This window comes from Tribolium castaneum, chromosome 8, assembly GCF_031307605.1.
Source record: "Tribolium castaneum strain GA2 chromosome 8, icTriCast1.1, whole genome shotgun sequence".
NCBI classification, from domain to species: domain Eukaryota; kingdom Metazoa; phylum Arthropoda; class Insecta; order Coleoptera; family Tenebrionidae; genus Tribolium; species Tribolium castaneum.
Genome location: NC_087401.1, coordinates 14,366,615 through 14,386,502, shown reverse-complemented (window position 1 = coordinate 14,386,502; position 19,888 = coordinate 14,366,615). Strand labels below are relative to the sequence as shown.

The following is a 19,888-nucleotide window of genomic DNA, read 5'->3' as shown; positions in this document are numbered from 1 at the left end:
AAATATTTTCGAACAAAACAGCAGGAAAAACCAAACATTTAGACAAAGTAATAAATGACTTTCCAATACTTTCCGCTTTCAATTGAATTTTCTCCCTAATATGACAGGAAAAAGTTTAAAAAACTCATGCCCTGTCTGGAATTTATCCCAAGTTTGTTCCGAGAAATAATTTTCAAATCTTGGTCACTTTTATTGACAAAGTTTTCCACTGTCCAAGTTTATAGAGTATTTTCAAACTTGTTGAAATAATAGCTGGAAGGTGTTTTCTAATTTCTTTAACGTTGTTTCCTGCTTCTTATCGAGTTTTAGATTTACACCAACTTCACGTTTTCAACGCTATTTTCTTTGAACTAGGAACTTTTACAAAAGCAAAAGGAAAAAGTTTCGAAGTTTAAAGCCAATATTTTAAATACCTACCTCATAAATTAATTCTCTGTGGTTATTAATTTTTGAGAATTTTATTAGCAGACTGCACTTTAAATTTTATTTTAGTGCTTTAACTTGACTAACATGTTTTTTAGAGTTAACTTTGATAAAAATAGGTAGAAACAGCCTCAAAAAAAACTTTTCTAAAAAAAATTTAAAATTCACTTACCTCACTAGTCATTGGGGAAAGTGGGTAATTAAAGACGCAAGTGCCATTGTGTTAATAATTTATTCATAGTAAAAGGGATAATCGAGAAAAATTGTATAACAGTACTAACATTCAAATATTAGAGTTAAGACAAATTTAAGTCTAAAATTTTGTATATCATATAAGTTATACTGTATAATTAGAATATATGCTTTACATTACAATAATTTGATTAAACAATAACCAACGACACAAAACAAATGTTTGAGAGAAATGAGTCAACAATTCTGAGGTAGTCAAATGAAAGAAAATCGTTTTGATTAGGAGAGTCCTTAAAATCCACGATTGTACAATTTGAGCAAAAGATTTCTTAAAAATTCCAAACAAGGTTTCATTAACAGGTTAACTAGTACATTAAGTTGTGCAAAAATTTATAAAATAGTGCTTTTAAACTTCATATATATCTACGCCCGAACATGCAGACTGTAAAAAGGATTCAACATCTAAAAGGCAATTTGGGAAGAATAGAGAGAAAAGTCGCTATATTTATTTATCGATATGAAAATCTTCACTGTCCTTCGATTTTCACCGTTTTTGAAAGTTGGTGAGATGGTCCCCTTGATTTAGTAGTGTGTCCTCCATAAAACGCGTTAACAAAAAGGAACTAAATAAAATGCCGACGCAAATAAAAATTGTACGTTTTATTCAAAGAAAATAAAATTTGAGTATAAAAAATATTGTAATCTAGCAAAAACACAAAATAAAAAATTTATTAATCCTTTATTATCACCGCTTTGATTCAATCTCCATTTTGCTATTATCGTTTTGGTCGATTGTTACTTCCGTAACGGATTCCAATGGAGAGTCTATGGATATTTGACGGTCGGAAACCCAGTCGTAGGAGCCAGGAGCCGAATTTGAGCGCCCAGATCTTCCAATGTGCTGTCTGCTGGAAGTTGTGTCGCTTGCATTGCTCGGTCTGTGCGTGTCTCTTCTGTGCAGAAAAGGATTCTGAAACAAAAAAAAGTTCTATAGCTCATTTGACCGATTTTTTGTTTAGTGTTATACACTATTTGTATAAATAAAAAACAGATTACGAGTATCGGCCTCAAATAAAGTCAAACTTTTTACCCAAAGATATTGATTCGGTTAAATTTAGAGATCAGTGATCCACTTCTGATAATTCCAATCTCGACACTAATTTCCTGCACCAACATGCTCAACATCCCCGTTTGATTTAACTCACATGTTGATTTAGCGTGAGCTTCAAGTGCGATAACACGCTTTAAAAAATGAAAACTAAATTCTAATAGTATATTAAAGTATAAGTGCATTTTGAGGTCTTTAAAAACACGCGCGATTTTTTGAGCACGACGGCGTAGCCGGAGTGCTCGAAACAGAGCAAGTTATTTATTGGTACACTTTTTTTATTGGTACAATTTGAAATAATAAATATTTGGAAATAATGTAATGTGGGATCAAAAAAATTGTGTTTTCCAAACAAGTGAGGAAAAAATATCATTACCTGGAAGGAATGCTTCTTGAGCATATGCTTGATCAAAATCAGCGTGTCTAGTTTCGGTATAGACGTGATGACTTTGGCCACTTCCTCCTCAGTGACTTCGACCAGATGGCAGTTTTCTTCTTCCGTCGGCAGAGGGCACTGTCCATCTTTAGTGACCCACGGATGCTCCTTGATCTCAGGCAATGTGATCCGTTTCGAAGGATCCTTAACAAGCATCTTCCTAATCAAATCCTTGAGTTGTTCAGGAATCGCCGGAGAATCGGGAAATCTGACCGGTTCATGACGAATTTTCGAATATAAACCGATTATGTTGTTGTCATAGAAAGGAACTTGACCGTAAACGAAGGCATACAGCGTGATACCCATCGACCAGATATCTGTACCCTGCACAACAAAGTGGGAATTAAAAATATAATTTAGTTTTTTTCACTTCACTTCAAAATTTTTACTAAGCAAATAGAATTATTATTAAAAAAAAGTCAAGTTGAAAATTTTTCGTAACAAGAGAAAAATAAGCTACATCAAACAAATTAATTATGGCAAAAAATTAAATTCATTGTATTTGTCAACATCGGTTCAAGAAAAAAGCAATAATTTTTTTATCAATTTTTTTTCGAAAAGTTTTCAATCGTACCAAACGAAAATAAAAATTTTGTGCCAAACCCCGACCATTAGCCAATGACAAACACTTCAATCGTCTTGCAATTTTTTTTGTACCAGATAAACAAGTAGGAGGTGATTTTTATATTTTTATTGGTCAATTACTCATTTCTGGGACAAATGAGACACCAGTGAACCGGTTTAAGGGCTGGTCTTTAGACCAGAACGGTATTTCGCCTTCTAGATGGGAATAAAATGGTGTGTGCATGTTTTCAGAAGAAATAGTTTATGCAAAAATAAATAAAAAAAGCAAAATCTGAAGAAACTAATAATAAAAAAGTATGAATAAAAAACCTGGTCTCAAGATAAAATTTTTGCGTTTTATATTTTTCGATCAAAGTTTGATTTTTTGGTTTCGGTTCACATGTAAAATTCTGAAAAAAATGAGATGAATGCTTTACTTAGTATTTCAGTCATTTATGATCGTTTTAAATTTACACATTTTTTGTCAGTTTTTATTTTCTCTCTCACAACAACATTATCGAACTTTAGTCTTTAACACCATGTATTTCTTTACATGTGCCGATTGCATTTTTCATAAGCTTTCTATTGATATGCGGTTTTTATAGCAAATTTACAATATTTCTTAAAGTGTTCAAAAAAATATATATTTTTTTTATTTATTTTATTAATAATTCTTGATGAGTAAAATTCATTTAAGTATCAGGTAATAATTAGATTACTTGTGTAATTAGTCACATTAGTACATATCAAAAAATTAATTACCAGTTGACTGTCAGATTCTAGGCTAACATATTGTCTTGTAATAAAATATATTTTTTTGAAAAATCTTAAAAAATATTTTAAATTTGCTATGCAAACCCTATACCGTTAGAAAGCTTATCAAAAATGCTATCGACACATTTAATAAAATACAGGGTGTTCCATTTGAAAAAAATGAGTTATTGAACTTTTTGCGTTTTGGCACACCCTGTATATTATCTGCGTGCTTTAACTAAAAGTCGTCTATTTCCTAAAACTACAAGGAATTCTAAGTTTTTCTGTTGCAAATTTATCGGAAAATATTCATAAGCGACTTTGCAGTGATTTTTCAAAAATTGGTCTTTTTTATAACGAAAAGTTGAATAATTCCGAAACGAAAAGAGATAGAGCCATAATAGTATATATAAAGTTACATTATTTTTTTGCGTAGAATCTAATTATGCAAAAATATAGTGGGTGTTCCATTTAAAAAAATATAACTTTGTTTCACCACACTATATACAACACCCTGTGTATAATAAAAATGTTTTTAGTTTGTGGACTTTCAGTCGATCTATCGGATAATAAAAACAGAATGGTAATATTTCAAATAGTAAAAAAGTTATAGACCGATTACACACTGTTGGGTCACCCTGTATTAATAGTCGGAAATTAAACGGTGTTTGATCATCGCGGCAAAAAAGCCTCACTTTAGATTAAAAAATAATCGCCGAATTAGCTTAACACCCGCTGTTAAATCAATGAGAAATAATAATTACTTTGCCGCTGAACGCCGATTTGTTGTCGCCTAGAGCTTCAGGCGCTGTGAATGCTGGAGTTCCGGCCGTATTTGACAGGAAGGCATCTGAACCGTCGAATTCGTTACAGACACCCAAATCTGCTATTTGGACCCTGCCGGATTCGCTTAGAAGTAAGTTTGCCGGCTTGATATCACGGTGGATTATCCTTTGGTAATGCACTGGAACAACAACAAAGGACGAGTTGTTAACAAAACATTTCGCTTTTAGATATCAAAGACATTTTTTCGGAATAACGCAGTTGGAATTAATATCAAAGCTTCCAACGACCTAATTGAAACGACAAACAGACAAATTCATTCTCTAATTAATGAATAAGCAATAAATTCCCCATTCCAAATACGTACGAGAATAAATTTAAATCATGAACATATTTCAGACAAATGAAATTAGTAATCACTACATTAAGGGATCATACGTCGGTTTCCTGCAGTTAATGATATGTAATGATGCTGTCACGATAAACAATAATAAACGGTAAAGGAAACAAACAAGTCATTTGCACAAAGCGTCTTATCTTTAACAATTTATTCTTAGAATTATTAAAATTAACATGAAAATTAACATGAAAAAAATTGAAAATTGTTTATCTACAGGCTGATTCTTTTATTAGGGCCGACATTAGAAACTTTTCAACTTTTAATATAGCTGGAGCTTTAAAATGGTCGTAGTAACAAAAAATAAAATTCCGCATGACTTTATTATTTATTTTATTTTTATTTTATAATGTATTGTAGCAACGTTTTCTTTGTACACCATTAAATTTTTATTATGATTACCCCAAACCGCAAGAATCCTTCGAGCTAATCACTAAGTGTGAGTAAATATTTTTGGGTCACCGTTATCTTAAACACCATTATCTGTTTTAAAACTTTATGGTGTACAAAGAAAACGTTGCTACAATACTATTTTTTTATAAAGTAAAATATTGTAGGCACGAAACGCTTGCTGCACCCATCTGGTATTTTAAGATGATAAAGTCTAATACTTTGGATAAAACTTGTTATTTCATTTTGCGGTAACAGCAAAGTTTGAAGAAACTCGCCTCAAACAAAACTCATATTTCAAACACTTTGTGTGCGACAACAATTAAACACAATATAATTAAACAACTAATTAATTATTTTGTAAGTAAGCGCTCCGCTTGTAGTTAATCGCTAATTAATGTGATATATTAGTTGTGTTTTGTGATTCATATCTAGTTTCTATTTAAATTACTATTATTAATATACGTCAAGTAGAAACGTAACAAAAGTTTTCTGTAAATCATCGTAAGCGAAAGACATACTTTGTTTGCAAGCTTGAAATGGACCACTTCCCACTCTTTTATCTAAAGTATTTACGTACAGGGTGAGTCTGTTAAAAGTATTTTTTACTACTTATACCCAAAACAAACGATGATTCAATAATGTTTTCTGCAAAAAATTCGTAAAAACCCAAAGCTAAGTTTGTTCGGATCTTTAATTTTTATTTAGTTACTTTTTTAAGTAAGTTTTTTACAATAAATTTTTTTGATTTAATACAAATTAATGATTTAATTAATTTTAATCATAAGGAATTGTAGAAGTTTTTGAGATACCTACAGCAAAAAATACTTTAAACAGACTCACCATGTATATTTCATTCGACTACCAACTTTGTTAATTTAAATTGTTACTAGAAAAAAAAACACAAAAACCGAACGGTATTACGTATAAACCCTCTCTACATAATAAAGTCTTTTACGAGTATCTACAGTTCACATTAAAAAATTTAGTACGTGGCTATATGTTTTCAGGACTCAAGGATTCGGCCATAAATTTCTTAAATGGCAGGTAGCACTGTGTTTAAAATTTATGGTGACATAAAGCTGTCAATCCACTTTCATTCGAAAAGTAATCATTTTTACGAAAAGATTCGTTTCGTAGGTAATTTATTGGTGATTGTTTTTGTAAAATATGGCTTTTATTTTATACGAGCAGACAATCCCTAATTTAAAATTTAAATCAACGTGTTAAAAAATCTAAAAATCACGAAAGTAAAGATTTTTTGTTAGAATAAATTGATTAACGACTGTAATATTGCCTTTATTTCAGTTACGTATAAAAATTACCAGCGACCACTGGATATCTGGCGAGAAATAAAATTACGAAAATTGAACTATCGCTTAAAGAAAAAAAAAACACATGAAGATATTATTAGTTATTAGTACGTAGTTAATTATTGTCACTTAATTTTCAAAAATGTTTAAAAAATCCCAAATTTTATTTTTTTTTCAGATGAGACATCGTGGTTGGTCTTCAAAATTACAAGTAAGTAAACCTACGAACATTATTTTCGACCTTTAATAAAACTCGGTTTTATTAAGTCTTGACTGTTTATGTCCAAAAAATATAGAAAATCTGGCGAATTTTCAGTTGATTTAATGCGTTTTTGAGCAAAAAATCGTAAAAATCAACGTATGTACAGTCACGATCAAAAAGAATGACCCTAAAACCGCGGTTATGACCTAAAGATTTTAGTCGGACTTTTGCTATCGGCCCTGATTGGTGGGGGGTCATTCTTTTTGATTGTGACTGTACCCAGTATTTGTAAAAGAACGTAGTTTACAACCAAAATAAGGCGATTTAAATCATTTCCACTTTCATTTATAAACGAGGAATAAAAAAATATTTTTATTTTATTTTTAATATTACAATAAAGTACTTATCAAATTATTTACTTATTTTAAATCTAGAAAATGAACTGTCTGCTTCCTTGAAACCATCTTTTTTACGTATTTAATTTTGTTTTATTTTTTAATTTGAATTCTAAAACCTTGGATAATCTCAAAAAGCGACAAAGTTGTTTGTGTTTTGTAAATTGTCGGATATTAACTAGAAAACAAAATATTAAAATTTGTTTTGATGCAAGAATCGAAGGTCAAACTTAATTCATAATATTTTATCATGTCACAAATTATACAGCATTATCGAAATTTTCTGAATTATTGATTTTCACATACTTATTTGGGATTTGTCAGTGTCCTTCAATACATTCATAGCAGGCTGTTCAAAATTTTATAGGCAGGATTTTGTCGACGCGAAACGACTCATAAATTATTTTCGGGCCCGAAAAACAACTACTATACCGGGTGCTTCAGTTTGGTAGTCGCACCTATGTAACTTTTTTATTGAAAGAAGTATAACAAACAAATTTTCTTAAATGAATTGGCGAAACCTATTGGATTAAATTATCAATTTACCATGTCAAAATTGTGACAGTCAACTTTTTAACGGCACCCTGTATATATTTTTACACCAGTTGATGGGTTATTAACTTATATAATGATAGTATGTTATTATACGAGTTGTAAGAACGAATGGTTTTGGAGCACGACAAAGGAGTGCCTCAATTAAGTCTTATAGAACGAGTGTTAGTAGAAAAAAATATTTTCCTAAAATGCGTCCTAGAGTATAAATAACATCTACGAAATATCAAAGGTGAAAATTTATAATAAATGAGCTACAGAAGAAGAGCTGGACTGGCCACCCTGTATTCGTAGCTCTAAGCCAGCTGTTCAAAATTTTATAGAGAGGATTTTGTCAACGCGGAGCTCATAAAATATTTTCGACCTCGAAAAACAACCATATAATCTCAATCTCCTTTTAATATTTCCTCTTGCCTGTGTCACGAGCCGAAATTTCATATACGAATAGGGTTTTTAATATCACGGTTAAATAAAATGCGATATGTACTCACAATATTCTATTCCTAAAACTACGTCTCTAAAGTAGGTCCAGGCTTGGTCCACTGTCAAGGGCTTCTCTGTGGGCACCTCAAGCACTTGTCCCCTTTCCAGAAGTTCAAACACTAGGTAGAGATGATCTTCGACCGGATCGTCGAGCACTTCGACTAATTTCACCACATTGGGGTGGTCTAACTTTTTCAAAATTGCGATTTCTCGGTACACGCGCTGCAGGGGATGGGTCAGGGTGGGACTGGGTCTACCTTCTTTTCGTGGTGGCAATCTGCCAAACATTCCCGCTTTTTTCAACAGTTTTTTCTTCGATAAAATTTTCATCGCCTGCAAGACAAATTCGCAATATTAGAAAAGTTCAACCGAACTAGAACAAGACTCCAGGGATCAATAACATAAATTTATAACCCGACAAATTAGAAATGCAACACGTCCCCAGACACAACACATATTTAATGGATTCTAGATGAGCTGGAAGTTTACAGTTTCTTCCAAAAAAAAACATAAATAATAAAACACATTAAATCAACAGGAACTGTTGTTGTAATACTGGGTGATTTTTACAAAAAGCAGGCGCTATATAAATGTTTATGGCCCGATTTCAAAAATTAAAAAATATTTTACATTTTCATCAAACTTGTTAAAAAAATTAACAGAAATGTATTACTTTCAATGAACTTAGAATCCAATTTTTCAGCGAGAAACTTACAAGAAATTGCCAATGCAAAGTGGAAAATCTCTTGGAGCACTTGTTAGAATACAATTATTACATAAAGTAAATACACTGTTTATTTCTTACTTTTTTTTATTGGCGGTGTGTAATCGGTCTATAACTTTTCTACTATTTCAAATATTACCATTTTGTTTTTATTTAAGGACTTAAAGTCCACAAACTAAAAATGTTTTTATTATGCACAGGGTGTTGTATACAGGGTGGTGCACCAAAGTTATATTTTTTTAAATGGAACACCCTATAAATTTTTGCATGATTAGATTCTACGCAAAAAAATAATATAACTTTATATAAACTATTCTAGGTCTATCTCTTTTCGTTTCGGAATTATTCAACTTTTCGTTATAAAAAATACCAATTTTTGAAAAATCACTGCAAAGTCGCTTATGAATATTTTCCGATAAATTTGCAACAGAAAAATTCAGAATACCTTGTAGTTTTAGTAAATCGACAACTTTTAGTTAAAGCACGTAGAAAATATACAGGGTGTGCCAAAACGCAAAAAGTTAAATAACTCATTTTTTCAAATGGAACAACCTGTATTTTATTAAATGTATCGAAAGCATTTTTGATAAGCCTTTTAACGATATAGGGTTTGCATAGCAAATTTAAAATATTTTTCGAAATTGTTCAAAAAAATATATTTTATTACAAGAAAATTTGTTAGCCTAGAATCTGATAGTCAAATAGTAATTAATTTTTTTGACATGTACTAATGTGACTAATTACACAAGTAATCTAATTATTACCTGATACATAAATGAATTTCACTCATCAAGAATTATTAATAAAATAAATAAAAAATATATTTTTTGTTTTTTTGAACACTTTAAGAAATATTGTAAATTTGCTATAAAAACCGCATGTCAATAGAAAGCTTATGAAAAATGCTATCGATACGTGTAAAGAAATACATGGTGTTCCATTAAAAAAATGAGTTATTCAACTTTTTGCGTTTTGGCACACCCTGTACATTATTTCCGTGTTTCAAGTAAAAGTCGTCTATTTCCTAAAACTATAGGATATTCTGAGTTTTTTGTTGCAAATTTGCCTAAAAATATTCATAAGCGACTTTGCAGTGATTTTTCAAAAATTGGTCTTTTTTATAACGAAAAGTTCAATAATTCCGAAACGAAAAGAGATAGACCCATAATAGTTTATATAAAGTTACATTATTTTTTTGCGTAGAATCTAATCATGCAAAAATATATAGAGTGTTCCATTTAAAAAAACAAACTTTGGGTCACCACTCTGTATACAACACCCTGTGTACAATAAAAACATTTTTAATTCGTGGACTTTAAGTCACTCTATCGAATAGTGAAAACGGCATGGCAATATTTCGCATAATAAAAAAGTTATAGACCGATTACGCACGCCTGGGTCACCCTGTACAATGTGTTCAAAAATGATTGTTCATCAAGTCACCTCTGAAATTTGAACTTAATATGCCGTTTAAATTAAATAGTGAATGCCGTCAAACTGACATATCTGTCGAAATAATGCAAAAATGAAAGAATACACAACAAAAATCACGGAAATATACACAAATCGAGATAACAACTTAGCCACAAAAAAAAAACAAAAAAAAGGAGCAAAAACCAATTCAATGATTTGACAGAGAAACTACAATAGTTATTTGGACGAAGCGGCACATTGATTTGAGTTCTTATTATCAACTTGATGAACAATCATTTTTGAACACATTGTATTTCGTAAACTTAACGTGAAAGATATTTAAATGAATATTTTTTGTGAATGAATAAAACAAAGTTGAACAATAACTTTGGTTTACAAATAAATGGTCCCTCTCTTCGAGATTAAATAATTAAAATCATTTTGCCAAAATTAGTTTTGCGATAGTTTGAAAAGTGTTGCTCAAGACCGATAAAAAAGCGCTTTTACCATTTTGTTGGTCGGAAAAGGTGTTTTACATCACATTACTTACATAATGAGTGTCGTCTTCCTCGTTGTAAGCCAATTTGACGATACCGTAAGACCCCTGGAACAAAACAATTTCATTCAGCTCGGAAACAAACATTAAAAATTCAAAGAAGCTTCGCTTGGACAACGAACTCAACTTCTGCATGCCATGAAAATTCAATGGGGTGACATCAAACAAGCCGGCATTACTTATTCTACCCGTTTCATAATGGAAATTTTTAGAAAATAAATGTAAATTACAAAATTCTCAAGAGAATTTTTCATCTCGGTTAGGACGAATAAAACTGCCATCACTTAGGAATATTATTACCGGGGTTAAAGAGTCATGTACGTAATAAATGGACGTCATTACTCTTTGTAAAAGAGGGAATAAAGGGATTAATTACAATGCGATATTGTTTCTGTCTAAATAAAAATAAATGGTATTTTAATAAAGAATAATTGAACAGATGCCGCGAAAAAGATAAAAATTCCATTTCCAGTTTATTTCTCTAAATCAATAATGATTGCACAATTTTGTTTTTTTTTTGAGAAGCGAAAAATGTCTATCTTTTCCTTACAATATTTTGTTCATAATGTTTTGTTAGGTAAAGAATCGAAGCCTCTTGGGATTTCCCGTATCTATGATATTACGAACTTTTCGAACGCTTTTATTTTATTTTGTCATATTTTGTTGTGTTCTTCGGTCTCCTTGTACACTTATTACTTTTATTAATAATTTAGTTGTTTATGATTGATTTTATTTGAAATTTGGTGGAACCATTATACGAGGTTTTTTTACATTAAACTTTGAATAATTGTTGTTAGTTTTACACGCAAGTTGATCATTTGTTAAACGCTTCTTTTGAGCCAATTTTTATTACTTACTTCAATAAAATAAAAAATTGTTCAATTTCGTATAATTTTCAATTATTATATTAAAAAAGAATATATAAACTTAAAATAAACTAACAGGGCAGTTTATAAAAGCGTCGTTAATTTAATCCGCAATTAAATGCGTGATTAACTGATCACGTGACCGAATTAAGCCAATTTGGTTGGTCCATTTAACAATAAATTAAATTTTAACAGAGAATAAAACAATTTTTTTCAAACATCGCAAATTGAGTAAAATAGTCTAGAAACGAAAAATCTACAGAAAAAAAAAGAAAGGAAAGGAGAGCCTAAAGAAACATTTTGAGAAAAATGCAGAAAAAATTGGAGAGCCTATAAAAGAACCTAAAAAATTTTGAAAATAAAAAAAATCAAAATAATTTAGAGAGATATCCAACGAACAATTTGGAAAAGAATCTAGAAAAAAATAACTAAAAGAATAGAAAGGAGTGTATACAGTAAATAATTCCACTGGAAACACTATATAGTGAATATTTTGAGTAGTTAGAAAAAAAACTGCAAAAAACACTAGAAAAAAAAGGAACTCCACAAAAAAATTGAGAAGAATTCAGAAAATTAAAGAAGAACATAAAAAAAACAAATGTCAAAAGAAACTTATTTCGAGAAAAATCTCTAGAAAAGAGTTTAGAAATACATAATTATCTATAGACAAATCAATATAAAAATCTATAAAAAATCAAAGAAGAATGTAAAGAAAAGCATAGAAAATAATTTCAAAGAAGAATCCAGAAAAAATTTACACAGAAGATTCTGAATAGAATCTATAGAAAAATCTAGAAAAGAACATAAAAAATAGATGGAATTTCTAACAAAAAAGTAACTGATATAAAAAATCTAGGGAAAAATTTAGAAAATCAAAGGATAAAAAAAATAATTTAGAGTAATATCGAAAGAAACATTTCGATAAGAATCTGGAAAAAAGGCAAGAAAATTATCTAGAGACAAATCTATAAAGAAAATCTAGAATAGAATTAAAGAAGAATCTAAAAAAAGTGTAGAAAACAATTAGAATAGAAAATAGAATCCAGAAAAAAACTATATAGAAAAGATTCTAAGTAGAATCTAAAGAAATAAATCTGGAGCAGAACCAAAAAAAATTGAAAAGAAAGTATAGAAAAACCTACAGAAAAAATTAAGAAACCAAAGGAAAATCTCAAAAACATACAAATAGAAAGAAACATTTCAAGAAGGATGAAGAAAAGAGTTTAGAAAATAATTACCTAGAGACACAAAAAAAGAAAAAAATAAAAAGAAAAGAAACAAAGAAAAATGTGAAAGTAATTCCAAAAAGAAAATTTTTTTATTAATAAGCGTAACCACATTCACAAGCAAGCATGAAATATACAGGGTGATTCAAAAGTTTCGGACCATTTTTGTGTAGTGATAAAAAACATTAAACTAAGTTTTTGAACCTTTCCGATATAATATTGGAAGCAAAAATCAACAATAGAGACGGTTTAAGTGAAGAAAAGACAAAAAACTTGCAAAAAACAAACATTTGTTGGTCGTATAAAATAGACAATATTTTTTGGCGCACAAACCTGTCCGATGGAGTCCATCAATTTGTACTGATTAAGTTGCAAATAGGTCCCAGACTTTTCAATGGAAACTCTTCTGGACTCTTTAAGCGGCTGCCTTTTCCTGTTGGTCCTCGGACTTCCGCTGGGACTAACATAGGGTGAGAAGGGACAATTAGGGTAAATGGGACGTGCGTTATCGACACCGAAACTCTTCGATTGTAATAGCAGTCTGTGGTTAAGGGCACCTTTGACGTGCATTTTGGAGATTTTGTCGGGTAGACAATGTTCCGAAAGATTTTTCAGGGAAGGCACTGCTTTCAATATCACAGGTTCGGGTTGTGAACCGTTCAGGTTCGGCTCGGATCGGGTCACATCATTGGACCGGGGAGGAATGGCGGGAGATTGGAAAGACGACGGTGGGTAAAGTACTGAACCGGATGGCGGTTCCGTCGTGGCGGGCTTTAGGTCCACATCCACCGCGGTGTGCCTGAAATTAATAAGAAAAATCAATTTAAAAAAAACTAATGTTCATTGTGAAACCGAAAGTAGTTTTATAAGTAGAAAAAATAGTATATTACATTCTTTCTATTGGAGCACTCCTTCGTCGTGCTCCAAAACCATTCGTGCCACACTAGAACGTCTTATAAGACTCGTATATTATATTGATTATATATTATATATTATATATTATATATTATATATTATATATTATATATTATATATTATATATTATATATTATATATTATATATTATATATTATATATTATATATTATATATTATATATTAATTATACTGATCTTTGTCTTTGTTTTTTTTTGTTTAATATTTTATGTAACTTGGACATTTTTTTTCTACTACTCGTTAACAACATCTCTCATAAAACTCTGGGGAAGTCAACTTGGAATTTTTTCATCAATTGGTTAATCATTACATTATTTTTTCTGTATTTTTTTCACATACTTACTTTTTATACAGCGTGCTCAAAAAATGGCGCACCAACTCAATGGTGTGTGGTAGAGAACTGGTTACATATAAAGGTAAAAATAGTAAAAAAATTCTTTGTATTAAAGTTATTGATAAATAACGGATTTTAGATAAATGATATGTGGCAACGTTGTCTAACAGTCATGATCGCAATAGAATTTGAGCAAGAATAAAAATAAATTATTTTTGAAACGGTTTCCTAGGAAATAATTCCCAGCGTTGGCACATCTACAAACTGTGATTTTTTTGATGAATTTTAATTTTTTTAAATTAAAAAAACTGCTAAAATGTGATAGTAAATTTAAAAATAATTATTCATCGTTTTGTTACGGAACGATTACCTGGTACGAAACATAAAAACATAAAAAAATAATGAAAACTAAAGAAGTTAACACAATAAGTTTGTAGCTCCAGATTTTTTAAAATATGACTTTAGGAATTTTTTCAACATTTTTCCCGTAATCTGCACTTGCTTCTCAATAACGTACCACTGAGTTGGTGCGCCAGTTTTTGAGCACCATGTATATTACTTTACTTATTATAGTTTCTTATTGTTTTCTCTTTATTCTTTTCATTCTTTATTTTGCCTCTCGTATACTTTTCGTTATTTTGAGTTTATACAGAATGAGTGTATTAGAGTGACCCATGAAATTCAGATCTTATATATTATATATCTTTGTCTTTTTTAAAACGTTTATATATATATATATATATATATATATATATATATATATATATATATATATATATATAAACGTTTTAAAAAAGTATATATATATACGTATCTTATACTTATACTTCTTATACTGTCTTGTATATATATCTAGTATTGTATTGTGTTGTATATATATCTTATATACTTATATATATATATAATATATATAATATATATATATATATATATATATATATATATATACTGTCTTACTGTCTTGGGCTTTGGGAATAGCAAATAAATAAATGTAACTCACTTAGTCTTTCCGCAAAAATTTATTCTAAATGCAAATTACAATTCTTTAGTAAAAAATTTTTTACATTTTTTGTAATCTTACTACTATTTTTGTTTTTTGTAAAATTATATTAATTAGACTTGATATAAAGCGTTCTTTTCAACGAAAAAATAACAAACAGAAAATTATTATTTGCATTAAATAAAATGTTTTTTATGTGTTGCTGCTTTGGCTCAACTTATAACTCAGTTTTTTGTAAAAAACTAAAGCACTCCTGAAATCATCAACATTCGAATCAGGCAAGTTTAGTTATTTTGCTTTCTTTCAACTTCTACTATCACCTCTTGAAATATTTTCACAAGCGATAAATGTGACTGAAATAATAAATTCAAGTGTTTTTTAAATGTCTCAAGAACTGAATCGATATTAAAATTTACACATTTTTATGACGTGAAAGTGTAGCGGCGTACAAATTGCTGTTTAATAAGCTTCTTAATTTTTACCCTTTTCGTTCGTTTATTATGATTTTTATGGACACATAAATTTTTCACAATTACGAGCACTTAAAAAACGCGACTTAACAACATCTTGCTAAAATATTCATAGCTGGGCTTTAAGTGTACTAATTTGTTTATCAATAAACAGATTTATTAATAGAAACATACTTGATTATAGGTTTAGATTAGAATATGTATAGCAAAATTCAGGGACAACTTTATTTACACCAATAAAAATATATTTTTACTGAGATGAAGTTGTTTATGTATTTTAGAATGTGTACATCCTAACTGCAGTCTCACTCATAATGGAAAATTACTTTGTGCTTCATGTAACTAATTTGAAAAAGAATGTAGAAAAAATAGTACAAAAAAAATTTTAAAAACATTACAGAAAAACTTAGAAAAAGAAAAACATAGAGGAAAATCTACAAAAACTGGAAATCTATAGAAAAATTTAGGCAAAGAAGAATATAGGAGTTTAGAAACCAAATTATAGAAACAAAAGTAGAAAAAAAATATAAGACAAATCTAGAAGTTTTCTGTCTAAGTACATCATGGTAATCTTGAGGCATTTCAATTCAAAGACAGAAATAATAACAAAAACTTAGCAAGAAATGTAAAGCGTGTTCAAGACTGGAATGTTTTGATCGATGGTGATGCAGTGATGAAGCAAACATGAGAAAGCAGATGCGAGTTCAATGTTATTTCCTGCATTTTTATTCATGACGAACCCACGACTTGTAAAACTTTACACAACTCGGAAAATATTGAATTGAAAAAGTTTTAATTTTTTAAATTAGATAAGTGATTTGTTTTAGCAATTTGAAAATAAACATTGTATAATAAATTAAACTAAATGGAATGGAAAAAAATTGTTTTAAACAAAAATGGTCGAAGGTCCGTATCTGCATAACAAAACATTTCAGTTACAGTTTTAGGACAATAGAGAGATAAAATATTAGTTGCGTAAGTCTGCCAGTTAGAACATACAGTTACCATCACCATTATCGGCTAATAATTCTATTTAGATTCATCCAGAGATAAGAGCTGTTGGATTTTAATATCAATTGAAGTTATCTTGATTGCCATTCACACGATTATTATTCATAATCACGTCCACGTCAGTCGATTGGAAGTTTTCGGACAGACGCCCGAAAGGCGTTGACTAGTTGAGAAACTAATTACTTGTCTTATTACAGGTTTGTTTAATTTACACATTGAATCCTCTGGCGAGTAATTAAAATAATTACAGTGATAATAAAGTGACCGAATTTGAGAAATAATTAAATGAAATAACTGGCGGTTGCTGCACGTGAATGATACATAAATTAACTGAAATTATGTTGTTTACTAACACTAATCTACAGTGAAATAGACGATAATAGAAAATTAAAAAGTTCTTATCTTTGTTGTGTTTGCATAAATAGTATAGTGGAATTTTGAAAGCAAATTACTCCAAAAAAAAAAAAGATGAATGAAGGATATTGTGGAGCTAACATGTACAAAGAAAAAAAGATAAGAAAACTTTAAAATATTAAAAAGAATCAAGGAAGAATACGCATTTTTTTAATGTAGACAAGAAATGAATCTAAAGAGTATAAAAACATAGCCAAATGTAGGAATAAGGAGAAATCAAGAAAAGAAAGAAAAAAATCAAAAAATGAATACAAAAATATTAGAAGCTAGAAAAGTGTGGAAAATAATAGGGAAAAATCAGTAGATATGTCTAGAACACAAATAAAAAATCTAACGAATAATTTAGAACAGAATCTATAGAAGAATCTAAAAAATAAAGAAGAAACAAATCTAATAGAAAATTTGTGAAAGATTTTAGAAAAGATTCACCCTAGAATCTGGAAGAGGAATTTCTAGAAGAATTTAGCACTTCAAAGAAATTTACTTTCTTCACATTTGGTGAAGAATATAGAAAAGAAAAATCTGTAGAAAAAAATCGACATAGAAGAGGAGATTCTGGCTCTAAAAAAAATTTGAAGAATTTAGAAAAAATTAGAGGTCCGTCTCGAGAAGAATGAATTTCAATAATCAAACAAAAATCCAAACAATAATTTAGACAAATATCAAAAGAAACATTTGTGAAAAAAGTTTAGAAAATAATTAGCTAGGAACGAATCTACACAGAAATGTAGAGAAAAAAGGATCTAGAGGAGGGTGTACTGAAAATAATAACAAAGAATAATCTAGAGAAAAATCTACAAAGAGTACATTTTGGTTAGAGTCTAAAGAAAACCCTGGAAAAGAATCCAAAAAAAAACATAGGGTTACGGAAAGAATTTAGAAAATCGAAGGAAAACCTATCTCAGCAGAGTTTAAATGAAAAAATCTGGACAGGAATCTAGAAAACATAAACATCTACAAAAAACTAGAAACATTTTGAGTAAAATTTGAAGGAAAATCGGGAGAAGAATCTAGAAAATATCTAGAAGGCAGTCTGTTAAAAAAACAGAAAAAAGTTTCTAAAATCAAATGAGAATCTCAACAATAATATAATTTAGAAAAATATCAAAAGAAATATTTGGGGAAGAATCTAGAAAACAACTATTTAACAACAAATTTATTAAAAAATGTAGATAAAATTTAAGAAGCAATCAAAAAAATCCAGAAATGAAAAGATTCTGAGTACAGCCTGAAGAAAAATTTGGAGAAGAATTTGAAACAAATTCAAAGGGAAGTCCATAAAAAATGTAGAAAATCTTAGACAAAGCAGAATAACTTCAAAAATAATAATTTAGAGAAATATCGAAAAGAGACAGATTTAGCAAAAAGTTTAGAAGACGAATCTACAATTTATTTATTATTATTATTTTAGCTCATATTTTCTTCTTTCAAATTGACGCAACTTATTTTATTATTACTCTTATAAAAGCAAAATCAACCAGCAAAAAAAATAAAAACATCATCGTTAAAAGTTACTCGTACATCAATAAATCCAAAAAAAAACATGTTGTATTGCAGCTCATTTATAAAACACCTGTATACTTTACCAACTACAAATTATTACAGCCATTTCGTTTTTTCATAACTTTTAATAAAACTTAAAAGAGACAAATCACACCTTCAACAAGTTATTCCATTTTCAAAACTTGATTAAAACCAAACATTTGCTACCTTACTTGTAAACCAACTCTTCCGGAGCGTTCAGTCAAAACTAGTACAACATCGCACACCCAATCCTTGTTCAAACTAAACAGAAAACGCGGTACACATGGTTAACCAACCCCTTTTCTCCATACTGAAAGCTTCGCCATGCGCGAACAGCTTTCGGGATAGAGTGTGAAAGAACCGGCAATAATTCCCGATGTATCCAATTTTAATCGAGAATATTTTCACCGATTAACTTTTCCACCTGTATGGCTTGCATAATAATAATTAAATCACACGAAAGATAAGCGCGAGACCACCGGACCTTGTTTCACGTCACAAACAAAAGCCCAATTTCTACGCTGAAACGTATCAAGATCCCTGAAATTACACGTTAATTTGCACAAAAGCGGAAGTCGGAAAACTCATTTCAATGCTTCCGGGTAAGACTACGACTTGTGGGAGAGTTGAGCGACTTATCTAGCGGGCAAGGTGGATATTACACGCAAAAAAGATAGCTCACGAGGCGAAGTCGAGTGGTTAATGTGATATATAATTTGATAATTAAGTTGTTGGAGAGTTGAGCGACTTATCTAGCGGGCAAGGTGGATATTACACACGCAAAAAAGATAGCTCACGAGGCGAAGCCGAGTGGTTAATGTGATATATAATTTGATAATTAAGTTGTTGGAGAGTTGAGCGACTTATCTAGCGGGCAAGGTGGATATTACACACGCAAAAAAGATAGCTCACGAGGCGAAGCCGAGTGGTTAATGTGATATATAATTTGATAATTAAGTTCTTGGGGAGTTGAGCGACTTAACTAGCGGGCAAGGTGGATATTACCCGCAAAAAAGATAGTTCACGAGGCGAATCCGAGTGGTTAATGTGATATATAATTTGATAATGAAGTTGTTGGAGAGTTGAGCGACTTATCTAGCGGGCAAGGTGGATATTACAGATGCAAAAAAGATTGCTCACGAGGCGAAGCCGAGTGGTTAATGTGATATATAATTTGATAATTAAGTTGTTGGAGAGTTGAGCGACTTATCTAGCGGGCAAGGTGGATATTACACACGCAAAAAAGATAGCTCACGAGGCGAAGCCGAGTGGTTAATGTGATATATAATTTGATAATTAAGTTCTTGGAGAGTTGAGCGACTTATCTAGCGGGCAAGGTGGATATTACACACGCAAAAAAGATAGCTCACGAGGCGAAGCCGAGTGGTTAATGTGATATATAATTTGATAATGAAGTTGTTGGA

At 30.2% G+C, this 19,888-nt stretch overlaps 2 protein-coding genes across 7 annotated transcripts in view; one reads left to right on the top strand and one right to left on the bottom strand.

Moving 5' to 3' along the window:
* The window catches only part of LOC103313388 (hypothetical protein), a 75,844-nt gene that overhangs the window by 27,693 nt on the left and 28,263 nt on the right, over positions 1-19,888 (top strand). For 2 of the 3 annotated variants that reach the window (XR_010335230.1, XM_064358522.1), the window contains exon 2: positions 6,538-6,570. Coding sequence is in view for 1 of the 3 variants with exons in the window: in XM_064358522.1 (XP_064214592.1) it covers positions 6,538-6,570 (33 nt within the window). In the remaining 2 variants the exon portion in view is untranslated. Of the gene's footprint in view, positions 1-6,537; positions 6,571-16,723; positions 18,645-19,888 lie in introns of those variants that run through there. The other variant, XR_010335232.1, reaches the window with a different exon arrangement.
* LOC661026 (calcium/calmodulin-dependent protein kinase kinase 2) overlaps positions 1,257-19,888 on the bottom strand; it is a 42,929-nt gene continuing 24,297 nt past the window's right edge. For 2 of the 4 annotated variants that reach the window (XM_064358518.1, XM_064358519.1), the window contains 6 exons: positions 13,110-13,575; positions 10,679-10,732; positions 8,000-8,324; positions 4,241-4,440; positions 2,100-2,483; positions 1,257-1,585 (listed from right to left, as the gene is read on the bottom strand). In XM_064358518.1, the coding sequence (XP_064214588.1) occupies positions 1,361-1,585; positions 2,100-2,483; positions 4,241-4,440; positions 8,000-8,324; positions 10,679-10,732; positions 13,110-13,575 (1,654 nt within the window). In that variant the 3' untranslated portion in view covers positions 1,257-1,360. Of the gene's footprint in view, positions 1,586-2,099; positions 2,484-4,240; positions 4,441-7,999; positions 8,325-10,678; positions 10,733-13,109; positions 13,576-18,650; positions 18,739-19,888 lie in introns of those variants that run through there. The other 2 variants (XM_064358521.1, XM_064358520.1) reach the window with 2 other exon arrangements.